Source organism: Myotis daubentonii, chromosome 10 (genome assembly GCF_963259705.1).
Source record: "Myotis daubentonii chromosome 10, mMyoDau2.1, whole genome shotgun sequence".
NCBI classification, from domain to species: Eukaryota; Metazoa; Chordata; class Mammalia; order Chiroptera; family Vespertilionidae; genus Myotis; species Myotis daubentonii.
Genome location: NC_081849.1, coordinates 55505645 through 55519676, shown reverse-complemented (window position 1 = coordinate 55519676; position 14032 = coordinate 55505645). Strand labels below are relative to the sequence as shown.

The following is a 14032-nucleotide window of genomic DNA, read 5'->3' as shown; positions in this document are numbered from 1 at the left end:
CGAGACTGAGAACACTTAACCTAAAGTAATCTGAAAGCCCTTTAACTTGATGGGAATATGTGTTCTCCACCTCATGAAAGATGTTAATAATAATTGCAAGAGTTGGTTCATGTTACAACTGAATATGTTCAACTGGAATTTATATCAGTCATTCCCCTCCATGTGAAATTAAAACAAAGTTGAGGAGAAACAGGTTATTAAATTTCTTTCTATATATTTGTTAAGTTAGGAGAATTGTTGAATTATGTCAGTAATTATTGATCCATTCAGGAAAGTAAAAATTCATAGGCAAGTGTTACTTTCTTTATATAGCAGCTGTTGACTTTTATGATAATCAGCTTTAAATTAAGTAGAAGACTTGACCAGAGGACCATTAAGTTCCATTAAATTCTGAATTTCTGTGTGTGTTTTTTTAAACACAAGGAAGCAATACAGTTACATGTGTTCCATACAGCAAACCGGCATTTAGACTCCTTGTCTGTAGCAGACGCATAAAGTCAAAAGGGGCTGGGTAATTCAGAGCCAGTAGGCCATGTCCAAATAGTAAACAATTGAATGGCAGTTGTGCAATAAGCACTAAATATGTCCTAAGGCCTTTGTTCAGAACGAAACATCCCATTTCTGATTGCTGTATTGTTCACTTTTGCAATTGCTTCCATCAGGCCATGACTTTACTGTTTATGTTCAAATTTCTTTGGAAAGTGTTAGTGAAATTTATTCAGCCTGTGTGGCCTGTGATCACCCTCCTCCCTCTGTTACACAGATCTTGGGCAGTCTGTGTCAGCACACTTATGAAAGATGGCTGTGAAGCCATCCTTGTTGGAAGTACTCAGGGGTTCCATTTCTTTATATTTCTTCTTGCAGTTTAAAATGATATTGGCCCTAGCTGGTGTTGCTCAGTGGGTAGAGCATCAGCCTGCGGACTGAAGGGTCCCAGGTTCGATTCTGGTCACTGTGTTGTACAGTTGGCTTCTAGAACTTGTCTATATCACAGAGGCATATTGATATGTCCCATTTCCCTCAACTCTATGATGAATGTGGTTTACTAATACCCACAGTGCTGAGACTTAATTGGTATCCTAAAAATTAAACTCTGATTATAGCATTAAAAAAAAAATAGTCAGCTTTGCCCTAGCTGGTTTTGCTCAGTGGTTAGAGTGTCAGCACTTGGAATGAAGGCTCTTGGGTTTGATTCCAGTCGGGGACACATACCTCAGTTGCAGGCTGAATACCTGCCCGGATCCCCACCCAGTCAGGCAACCAATTGATGGGTCTCTCTCACATCAATGTTTCTCTCTGTTTGTGTGTTTCCCCCTCCCTTCCACTCTCTGAAAACCAATGGGAGGAAAAATATCCTCAGGTGAGGATTAACAACAACAAAATTATCTTTCTCTCCCACAATATCATCTTAAAGTTTGTTGCTGCAAATATTTTACTTTCCAGGTGCATCCTGCTGAGTTCTAGAAAGGAATCATTTATAAATGAATAAATATCCAGAAATTTTAGTTTAATTTAACGAGATATTAGTACTTTATTTCCACATCTCATCCAGGTTTGCATGCAGTTGAGTTGCCTTGCCTATTAAGAATGTACAGATGCCCATTGTTAGGTTCTTAAAACACATTCTGTTTAGAAAGTATTGCTTTACTTTCTTATTGCCACCTTCCCATTCCACTATTGCTCAGAACATTTACATCAATATGCAGTTTCTCTTTGGAAAATTAAGATGTACCTGCCACTGTGACTGTCTGCTTGGATATATAGTCCTGTTCCTGTTACACCACAGTCCTGTGCCTTAAAAAAGTATACTGATGCATGCGACTAGATTACATCATATCTTCCTCAGGGAATACAAATTGGTGAGAGGGAAATTAGCAAGGATCAGTATTTTAAAAAGAAAAGAAAAGAAAAAACCAGAACACCCTGGAGAACGGTTAATCTAATGAAGTGCAGAGACAGAACGATCTCTCCAGAAAGTATTGTATTTTAGTATATGTGACATGGCAACAACTTGGAATTTCATGGCCACGAAAGAAAACACTGTCCCCATTACATAATACTCTCTTGGGGTTGGCGAAGTATGAATGGCAGCTGTAGTTTCTGCTCAGACTAGTTAAAAAGTGGAAATTAATGAGAACGTGACTTTGGCGGCACTGTTCCGAATAATGCTTTAGCTAGCCCAGGGTAGGGGTGCGGTGGGGGATACCTACACATTGAGGAAGGGGGTTTTCTTAAAGCTCCACTGGAGACTGTCTTTGCCGGAGAAGTTGCTCCTCCAAGGCCACATTATAAAGAGCTGTGATGATTTTTCACTGAACAACAAAGTGGACATTCTGCTTTAGAGATTTTTGTTTGTGAACTGATGTACATGCTGACCTTTTCCACTTCCTTTTTATTTTGAGCATCCAATTACTGTTCTCTAAATGAATGTTTAATTCCCCAGTTAGTGCTGGCTACAATTTTATTGTGATGCTGCTTCAGGCAATAAAAATTATTTGCAGTCCGGATTATTAATTTGTATACTGTTTCCTCTGCTACACACACACACAGTGCCACTGTTCAGTCTTTTTTTCTTTAAAAGAGTAGGATATCTTTAGATCATAGGGTATCTTTTTTCCTTTAGTGTATCATAACCTCAGAAGACACCTTCACAAAGAGATCACGAAGCTGCTCCTAATCGATAGTGTTTATCTGGAAAGGGAGAAGGAAAAAACCACAGTGTCTCTCAGAATGGGAAACTTGCCTCATTTTAGTGAATTGCAGCCTGTTCATTCCGGTTGTAAACACATCCCCATATTTCCATTTAATTTTGTATCCAAAACAATGGTGACAAAGAATTCTATTGTGGTGGTTCAGGCTTACTGCACGCCTGGTTTAAAAACCAAACCAGGACACAGGAAATGCAGATGACAGTGGCTTTTGCCTCTTTCATTTGTATGTGTTTTGGAGGGGTTGGAAGTAATTAATGAATTAGCTATGTTTTTAGTGAAATATTTTGATAAGTTAATACCTAAACACTACAATGTAATTCTGTTTTGGTGGCAGGTGGCCCGGCGTTGGGGCATTCAGAAAAACAGGCCAGCTATGAACTATGATAAACTTAGCCGTTCACTCCGCTATTATTATGAGAAAGGTATCATGCAAAAGGTGAGTAGTTAATAGAACATTAAGATTCATTGAAATGTTGCCCATAAAATGTGCATTGTCATACTTTCAAAGCCACACATTGCATTGCTGAAGCAGGGTTTTCACTCACTTTAACATATGCGTAGTTCTTGGTTTGGGTATTATAAGACTTTCTATGTATAAATTTATGGGCATCATAGACAAATATGTAATAATATCATGTAGAAAATAGTAGACTTTCTGGAAGTTCCTATTTTACTGTGTTTGGTAAAAATGTTGTTTCCGTACACTAATATTGCCTGCATACATCCCCAAAAGTTGTTGATATTCAACTATAGTCTCAAGAATTATATAAATTTGAATCCCCTTGCTTTTAGATTCTAATACTAACCCAATTCTTACTTTTATTCCTTATTCTGATTCTTAAAGCATTCAGGATATTTCTTGTTCTCATTCTGGAAAATATTTTTTTATTGCCTGAAACCTCGCCGGCTTTCATTATCAGACAGCTTAGCATCCTAAACCATTTATTAAAAATAAGTATTTGATCTTACTTATTGGTAGAATGAAGTTAAATTTATTTTCTTTCAAATGAGTTTCCCTTAATATTTGAAAGTAGCTTTTTTTTTTAAAAAAAAGAATGAGATAAAACAAATAAATTACATTTAGAGCATGATATATAATTTTTGAAGAAGGAAATGAATACATGAGCAAATAAAGATAAAATATTTGGATATTTGCTATTATTACATTTTCAGCCTCACATGTGTATTCAATTTAATTGTCTTTACTGAACTAAGTTCACAATTTATCCATTGTGAACATTGCAGTTTTATTATGCAGGCTTTGGGAGGACGTGAACATAGTTATTTATTACAGATTGTGGCATATGTTTATGTCACCGTAGTTATGCCAAGAAAAGCTAGGCCAGTTGCTGCATGAAACTTACTAGAAGAGAGGGGAACAGCACCATGGAGTTTGCTGGACAAAAGCAAGTCAGGGCTCCAGAGTTTGCCAGCTTAGAAGTTAAACTTCCAAGATCCTTAAAAGATAAGGTTGAATTAGATTCTCCATTGCTTCCTCGGTCCCTGAACCTCACCTTCAGAATGTATAACCATTTACTACCTGTTCCTTTTATTTGATCACAACCCTCAGTTCATTTTTAATTCCTGCCTTTTACTCACCACTCCCATTTACAGCCACATCCTTTCAGATACATTGCATTCCTTTCATTTTCATCAGCATCTTCCCAGTTCCTGCACATGTGGTGGGCTGCACAGAGGTGCTCAGCAGTTCCCCTGGGCAGTGTTGCTCAGCAGTACAAGGAAATGCAGTCATGATCTAGGTTTGTGAGGTTCTCCTACTAAATGGTGAGCTCTGACCTCATAGACTCAGCGCAGTTTTTAAATGAAAATTAATGATCTGAGACACTGGCATTGTACCTCGCACAATAAAAGTTGTCAACACATGGAGCTCTGAATGCATCTCACACCCGGAAGCCAGTGTGATCCAGGGCATATCTGGGTTTTGTGTCTTGATCCCTGTGCCCCTTGTTAAATGGAGCATTCACAGAGAGCCAAAACGTATTGTAAGCTCTCTAATCACACCTCAGCTTTTAGACACAGTATTTGGCAGGCTGTCATGCCTGGTCTTAAATATTCTCAGCGGTGTTCAGACTTAAACTTATTTGCTGTTATAAGCACTTCCATTTTCATATTTATTCATCAAGTTATCCATACCCCGTATTTTATTTTAATAAATTAATAAGGGCATAAGGGCGATATGATATCAAGTAATCAAATAATGGCATAGATGCTGAAATACAGATAAAAATGTTGCTCCTCACATTTCCCCCTTTTAGGCTGTAGTTGTCAGAGAAAATTATTTGCAACTCTTTATTCATCAGCTAATATGAGATAGCAAGTGGCAAGTATGACAGGCCTTTTGGGGTGTCATTGTATAATGTAAGGAAGGGTAGGGCATTTAATGATGAAGCATGCAAAAGTCAATGAGTACTTGTAATTAGCACATTCGATGCTTTGTACAGTTCTTCTGAATTTACTCTTCCTCACACGTGTTGAGCCATCCTACCTGACACTCTTCTCACCCCGGTGACTCCCTCACTGCTCTACTTTTGTTCCCACTTTTTAGAATGTCCTGCCTTCTCCTCTTGATCTATTAAAATATGTACCATTCTAATGGGCAAGCACATTTTAGTATAGTTATTCAGAGGAAAATTATGCTGATCTTTAAAAAAAAACCTATGATGTAGAATTGTGTATTTCAATGTGTAGGAAAATTCTTATATGACCAAACGTGTTTAAACTTAAAACTATATGTGTAAATGGGAAATATAGTTTTAAGTTTAAACAAGTTTGGAAAGATTTGAAAATAAAAATAACCAAGTGGATGCAAACAGGTAAAAATTAACTGATTATTTCAGTATTTATGAAAGAAATAAGAAACAGTGGAGTAATGATGATTATACCCCAGAGAGTATATGTATATACTTCTATTTCAACATTTAGAAATGCCTAGAAACGTATATACAAATGTGTTAACAGTGGTTACTTCTGGATGATATAAATGATAGATCATTATTTCTTTTGGCTTAATCTATACTTTTTAATTTTCCTCCAGGATCCCTGTGTTACTTCTGAAATTTTAAGTTAACACATAATTTAAATATCTAGTCTTCCAAAAAAAAAGCACAGTTCCAAAGGAACTTTCTATTTAATTCTGATTGATCTCTCCTGCAAAATTCATGTTTTATTTATCTCAGCATTACAATTTGAGTACACTTAAAGTATAGCAATTTCCATATTGTAATTGTATTACTAATAATGGAAAGTATAATTTCCTTACATTGGTTATCAGCCCTTATTGTAAGCTCTGTGCACTTAACGTCGTCTAATCAATATAGTACTAGCTCTAGAAATGTTTATTCAAAAGAAAACTAGAAGGAGTAGTGAATCAAGGCAAAGTCCTTAACAGATTTTATAATCTTGATTGCATGGTATACAGTTTAATTCCCCACATTGATTTATGTTATTTCTAATTATAACCAATAGCAACAGGTTGGACAAAAAAGCTCTAGTAGCCAAAAGCAGAGACCTTTTTCTCCACGGCCCCAAACAAAACAAAGCAGGTGATAAAACGCTCGGAAATATGAAAGCCATTTATTTTACTTTTTTTTTTTTTTTTACTCAAAATTCTTTGGACAAAAATAACAACAACAACAAAAGGACCTAGTATCTTAGCTTTGTTTCTGATATTGCCTATTTTTATTTCTACAGTTCCACCTTTATGAACGTAATTTCCTTTTCCTGAAGGACTGAAGTGAATGCATTTATGCAGGCTCCTCAGTTTGCCTTGCTGGGTACCATAGACCTCCATCTCAATCTTACATACAGCCGACTTCCTCCATTTACACCCAAAAAGGGGGAGCTGAGAGCCATTTAAGAAATGTATCCAAATTCATACAAATTGAGCATTGACCCTTTTCAAACCTAAGAATATTCAGATTATTAGAATTCTCTAAAGCAGCGGTTCTCAACCTGTGGGTCGCGACCCCTTTGGCGGTCGAACCACCCTTTCAGAGGGGTTGCCTAACACCATCCTGCATATCAGATATTTACATTATGATTCATAACAGTAGCAACATTACAGTTATGAAGTAGCAATGAAAATAATTTTATGGTTGGGTCACAACATGAGGAACTGTATTTAAAGGGCCAGAAGGTTGAGAACCACTGCAAAGTGTTTTTCCTTACAAGACAAAAAAACAGGGCAAAATTATTCTAAATCTGGGTCCAGAACAGCATTTATCTTTGCTTAGTTAGTTCTTTATTTCCAAACATATAGATAGTTCACAAACCATGAACTCACCGTTCCCCAGATCACAAAGCAACCAGCAGTGCCTTTCCGATGCATAGAAACCCAGAGGTGATTAATTTTCACCTTTTGAAAATTACTGAACTCTGGATACACACACAGAAAGTTACTACCAAAGTTCATGTAATGAATTGTATTGATCTCTACACCACCCATCACCCCGGTTTTGAGAACCTTGGCATTCTTTATTAATAGCAGAAGGGGGTGGAAGGCCATATTTGTTTCACTCAATTGTTTATAATTTCCTAGAGAAGCATCACTCTTCAGAATTTAAGTTTGGGACATTTCATTCCCTACAAATTATGCTGCTCCTTTATTTCGAGCAGCTGTCACATTTCTTGCTCTCATTTCCTCCTTATGCATTGTGTATTTTAAATTCCTTTCACTTTTTTACACCTCCTGCTTCAATCTGACACTTTACACACATCCTTAACTTCTGTCTAATGCATCTCGCCTTCATTTTTTAAAGTGATGTACCCAGGATAATGCTGTCCTCCTGATCCATCTTTCATTTAAATAAGGCTATGTGTCTTTTTTTCTTTTTTCTTTTTCAATGAGAATACACAGCAGGGAGAAAACAAACAAACAAAAAAAACCACCACAGTTCACCCTGTGAATCAGTGAATCACTAGTCTCATCTTATTAGGAACACAACACATTTTTCTTACATTTGGAAGTTTACTTGCTCTGCAGTTTCACAAATGTAGTATAAAGAGGGGGACATAGCACCTTAAAGGTCCAGTTAAGTTACAATTAGAGATATTACTTTTTAAAACAGAAAAAAACACCCTTAATGTGAGATGCCTGCATGCAATCACTGATTTTTTTAAACCTCTAAATGACAATATGAGCTTACCTTTATATTAAAACCAGCTCAGCTTTCTAGCTATATCTGGAATGAATGCAAATATTATTCAGGGTCAACACTTTGCATTTCTTCCGATCGAACTATAATTTATCCCACCAAGTAAAACCTTTTTTGGTCTTTCATGTGTATCTACGTATACTTGGTGGCTTTTTCTTTTGTTATACATCCATTCTGATGTATGAAACCATGTTTCTTTTTTTTCCTTCCCTGTCCTCCATCTGGGATAGTGAAGATGTGTGTGTGTGTGTGTGTGTGTGTGTGTGTGTTTATTGAGATATGATTGACATTTAATATTATATTAGTCTCAGGCATATGACACAAAGATTCGATATTGGTAAATATTGTGCAGTCACCACAGTAAATCTGGTTAATATTCGGTACCACATACATAAGGTTGGGTGTTTCTCTTCCATGTTCTCATCAGGTGGCTGGCGAGAGATATGTCTACAAATTTGTGTGTGATCCAGAAGCCCTCTTCTCCATGGCCTTCCCAGATAACCAGCGCCCACTGCTGAAGACGGACATGGAACGTCACATCAACGAGGAGGACACGGTGCCCCTGTCCCACTTTGACGAGAGCATGGCCTACATGCCCGAAGGGGGCTGCTGCAACCCCCACCCCTACAACGAAGGCTATGTGTACTAACTAGCACTCGGGACAGTCCAGCAGGGCCTTCTCGCACTGGCCCTCTCTTTGGAAGATGCAGAGAATCTCTGCACTCTCTCCAGTCTTTGTTCGATTTTTGTTGTTTGTATTTTATTTTTAAATAATAATACACAAAAGGGGCTTTTCCTGTTGCATTATTCTACGGTCTGTCATGGACTGCGCACTTTATTTGTGGGTGGGTGGGAGTAATCTAAACACTTGTTCTGTGTAACAGGAAGATAGAGGGTGAATGGGCGGGGGGAGCGGGGAATTACTTTTCACTTAGGCTCGGGAGGGGGTCCTACAGGTTTTAAGTTTGATGAAACTACATCATGTTCCTTTGATGACAGCATACGAGGATGTTCATTTCCTCTGGGTATCTATGGTACAGTTAGTTCACATTGTGTAAATATCCACTTGGAGACTATTTGCCTTGGGCACCTTCCCCTGTCATTTCGGAGTCTCTGCAAGGTGTACAAAGAAATCTACTGTACATGGCAGTTTCATGTTAGAAATGACTGTATTTGCACCTCTTGTAGAAAGGTGTGTAGAGATTGCGTTCGCTGTTGTTTTGCTTTGTTTTGCTTTATAGAGGACACCCAGAGGGTGACCATAATATGGGTAATTCTCTCTGCAGTTGAGCAATCACCATGACTGTAAGTGAGGGGCACAATTTTGGACTCTGGCTCCAAACCGAGTCCCAGGCCAGTAGCATTACATGTATCTGGTGCCACCTTGCTATTTAGATACAAATCATACTGTTGTTCCAATACGTTGAAGCCCACTTCAGTTAAATAATGATCCATCGCGGGCCTTGGGACTTGCATTTAAATGTTAAATCTGGGATCACAATGAAGCAAAAAAAAAAAAAAAATCTGTCTTTTCACTTATTTTAGTACATGGAAACATTATTTAATCAGTAAGAATTAACTGTACTAAATCACTTATTATGCTGTTCTAGATACGGCAGGCACTCCTTAAGAAAAATATCCAGTACACTAAATAGGTACTATAGTAATTTTTAGAGATGGTACCCATTGATATGCATTTAAACCTTTTACTGCTGTGTTATGTTGATAACATATATAAATATTAGATAATGCTAATGCTTCTGCTGCTGTCTTTTCTGTAATATTCTCTTTCATGCTGAATTTACTATGACCATTTATAAGCAATGCAGTTAACTACAGATAGCATTTCAGGACAAAATAGATGACTCAAACCATTTATTGCTTAAAAAATAGCTTACGCCATGCTATGCTATAAGCAGCTTTTATGCACATTGACAAATGAAGAGTAAGCTTCAGCTTGCTAAGGGAAACTGTGGAAACTTTTGTAACTTTGGTGAAATGGAGTATGATTTACAAACTGTCAAAAAGTATCTGAGGAAGTTGCTGTATGACATAGTGCTGGCACTGATATCTGTCCCTCCTCTTGTTTTGGACACTTGTGTAAATGTGATTGGATTATTTGAAAGAAGATTTAAAGATTTAAAGTTCCAAAGGTTTTTGTTTTGTTTTTGTTTTTGCATTTGGGGAAAATATTTAAAGCAGGTTGTGTTGTACCATTCACCTTGAAAAAACCATAAGTAAGTGGTTTTATATCATCTCTGAATAGCTTGCTAAACAATTCAAGCAAGAAACATAAATTTTGTTCAATCCATCCATATCCCAGAGGAACAACCTTTTTAGAGTCTATATCAAAATGTTAAAAAAATTCTTACACACAAATCCAAAATCAACCTCTGAAAGCATTTTGCCGAGCACAGGAAAGATTGGGAAAGATAATCTCCTGGCTACCCATTTTCCCACACATCTCTGAATCGATATTATTTACATTTAATCCTACAAAAAATTCTAATTTCAACATATGTATGTAACCTGTGATTTCAATGATTATTCTACACATACATTATATATCGTTAGACCCATTGTGGGCTAATAAATATGCCTTAAAAATCAGAAACCTCCCTCCCCCCCGCCATTTAATAAAAACAGATTTTAAAATACTCAGCTAAAGTTTTATTGGAAAGAGAATTGACATATTTGGAGAAATTGAAAATGGATCTTTAAAATATGATGTAAATGAAAATTGTATTAAGGATTGTTTTTTTTTCAATTTCTCTTTTCATTTTTCATTTTTTTTCTTTGTAAAATTCTATAGTTTGCCAGTGGGGAGGATTGGGCTATGAGTTATCTTAAGGAATCAATGGAAGAATTGGTTTTAATTATATACTATTTAAGGACAAACTATATATTTTGCTGTTTAAGGTAGTGACTCACTGAATGAATAAGTACTTGGCCAACATTAAGGATATTTCTAATACAGAAGGATTTAAAACATTGCATTATGAACTTTTGGGAAATGAATCTAAAGTTTTATTTTTAAGTTCTGTTCTTATTCTAATTTTGTTTGGTTGTATTTTTATTTTCAGATAGATTAATAAATCTGGCAGCTGATTTCTGTAAGATTTTGTGTTCTTGAATTTCTAACGGAATTGGCTACTCAAACATAAAAATCAGTCATATAACATTTTCCTTCAACTTAGTAAGAGTAAATAAAAGAAATATCTCCCCTAGTATTTGCTGCCTCTTGTTGATGACATGCTGATACCCAACAGACTAATAATAGCAAAGAATGTTACGTCCCAAATAGTTAATGAAAAATAATTTTTCTTAAGTAATGCCTATTAAAAAAGCTTAAAATAAAAGTTCATAAGGCTGACAGTGCAGAGCAGTTTTCTCAAGTCATAGAGGACCTCAGAGATTATTTAATTAAACCTTTTTATAGATTGTGCAGGCATACCTCATTTTATTGGGCTTCGCTTTATTGTGCTTCACAGGTGTTGCATTTCTTACAAACTGAAGGCAGGACCCTCCACCAGCAAAAAGATTACACCTCGCTTTATTGAGATACTGGCTTTATTACTGTGGTCTGGAATGGAACCTGCAATATCTCTGAGGTATGCCGGTATTAGTTTCCTATAGATGCTGTAACATATTACCACAAATTCATTGGCTGCGAGACTAATTTATCCTATGATCATTCTGGAGATCAGAAGTCAAAAATAAGTCTAAAGGGGCTAAAATTAAGATGTCCACCTGGCTTGTTTCTTCCGGAGGCTCCTGGGGTGAACCCCATCTTAGCATCTTCCACTTTTAGAGATTGCTGACCTACCTGGCTTCTGGCTCCATCACTTCAATCTCTACTTCTGTGGCCATATTCCTTTCTCCTTTACTACTGACAAGTCTTGCTCTGCCTCCCTCTTATAAGGACACTTATGATTACATTTAGGGTCCACCCAGATAAACCTGGGTCATCTCCCCATCTCAAAGTCTTTAATCACCTCTTCAAAGTCCCTTCTGCCAGATCAGTTATCAGTCACAGGTTCCTGGGATTAGAACATGGAAATGGAGGGGAGGGATGTTGTTTACCACACAGATGAAGACACTGTATAGTAAAAATACTTATTGACTTAACGATGGACAAATACGTTTTACTGAATGAGCTATGATTAGAAATTATTAAAGGACATTTTTGATCACCATTGAGATAGTCTCACTTTACTCTGCATAAATGGTACTGAAAGCCTTCTTTATTAAAATTCACCTCTTCTGTCAAAGTAAATGATAATTGAAGCAAGCTTTTAGATTATTTAATTCCCCTGCATGATAATTACAGCATAGTAGCACAATTCTGTTGCCCAAGCCAGGTATTTTTAAAAATAAATTTATTTTGGTGCTAGGTTGAGTTGTTACTATGCAATCATAATATCTGCAACTAACTATTAGGTCTGACTGATATCTATATATATAAAAGCCTAAAAAAACAAATGACCAGTCACTATGATGCACACTGACCACCAGTGACTGGCAGATGCTCAACACAGAAGCTGCCCCCTGGTGGTCATTGTGCTCCCACAGCAGGAGCACTGCTCAGCTGACCAACAGGCGCCAGACACAGGCTGCGTGAGCCTTTCCCAGTCGGAACTGATGGCACGAGCCCGCAGCAGGCACAGCGGGCCTGGGTGAGTGGGACCAGCAGCCAGCATTGAACTGCCAGTTTTGGTCCAATCCCTGCAGGCCATGCTGAGGGACCCCACGGTGCATGAATCCATGCACCAGGCCTCTAGTATAGAATATCTCTGATAATAAGATAACAATTCTGAAATATGAGTCAACTTATCATTATACGATAAGGAAGAAATATATTACTCAATAATATACCATTTGGCTAATCATAGTAGTTACAAAAATGAGTCATTGTTTATTTGCATTTTCAGAGCTTATAATGACAAAACATTACCGAGAAGACCATTTGAATGTTTCTTACCTGGTATCTTAAAAGAGAAAAACTAAAATTTAAAAATAAGAAGTGAGTGTGAGCCATTTTCCAGTTGCAGTTTGATATGAAGGAGGGGGAAAATAGAGGTGTAAAAAAAAATAGAATTTGGATAAAAATAATAGAAGGAAGTTAAAGAAGGCACATGGACACACTGAGCAATTGTGATAAGAATTGCATAATAGCTAAGTTTCCATGAGGTATCAGTGTGGGGCATAACACTGAAGAATGTGGCCCAGTTTACTCAATGCAACTGGTACATTTAGGACTTGACTTTTTTTAACGTGTTTTTTTTAAAAATAAAGATTTATTTAAAAAAAAATCAGTTTATGGAACAATATAGTTTAAGAAGAGAGAATTTGATGAGAGTAGTGATGCCTTTATAGAAATATTGATAATTTTAGAGTGTTCAATTAAAAAGATATCTACAATAACCATGGTTTATGAATTTACATGTAAGGTAGGCTTTTTGGCAGATAGGCTCTAATATTCTTATTTACTTCCATTCTAAAATTATATTTATGTTTTCATGGGAAAGATTTTTAATTCACTTGGATGTATTAAAATTATACTTATGGTTTGAGAAACATGCTATGAAATTTATGTAATTATAGCAAAATAAATATGCTCAAAACTTAAATCTAAAATAAAAGCCCAGAAATGGAAAATATTGGACTATCGTGATCACTCTGGAATGTGGCACATTTTAAAACTGGTAAATGTAGTCTAATTTTGACTTGCTTCTAATTATCTAAAAGATCTTAATCATTTAATTTATGATCAAGTCACTTAGGTAATGTCTTTACTCCTATCAATTCCCAGGTATTATTCTCTTTCTGGTAACAGGTCCCAAGACACCTGATAAAACTTATTTTAGTTATATGATCTAATCATTTAAACTTTTCTGAGAAAATGAATCTCTTCAGTAACTGTGTCAGGAAGAAATTTTGTTGAAGGAACTATCTAAATTATGTCACTGACTCCCATGTGCCAGCCAACATGACATATGCTTCCAACCCCATCACTTGAATTGGCTTAGTCTGAGAAGCTGAGGCAAATGGCAACACCAAAATGTCATTGTGTTGATGTCAAGTGATCACCGGCAAACTCATAAACCTTACTCTTTCGTGTAACCTGGACCTTGCTACGTTCTTACT

General features: G+C 36.5%; 1 protein-coding gene across 13 annotated transcripts in view; it reads left to right on the top strand.

Annotated features, from left to right (window-relative positions):
- ETV1 (ETS variant transcription factor 1) overlaps positions 1 to 11002 on the top strand; it is an 87952-nt gene extending 76950 nt beyond the window's left edge. For all 13 annotated transcript variants that reach the window (XM_059712452.1, XM_059712456.1, XM_059712457.1 and 10 more), the window contains 2 exons: positions 3046 to 3147; positions 8313 to 11002. In XM_059712452.1, the coding sequence (XP_059568435.1) occupies positions 3046 to 3147; positions 8313 to 8534 (324 nt within the window). In that variant the 3' untranslated portion in view covers positions 8535 to 11002. The remainder of the gene's footprint in view (positions 1 to 3045; positions 3148 to 8312) is intronic.
- Positions 11003 to 14032: the final 3030 nt, after the last annotated feature.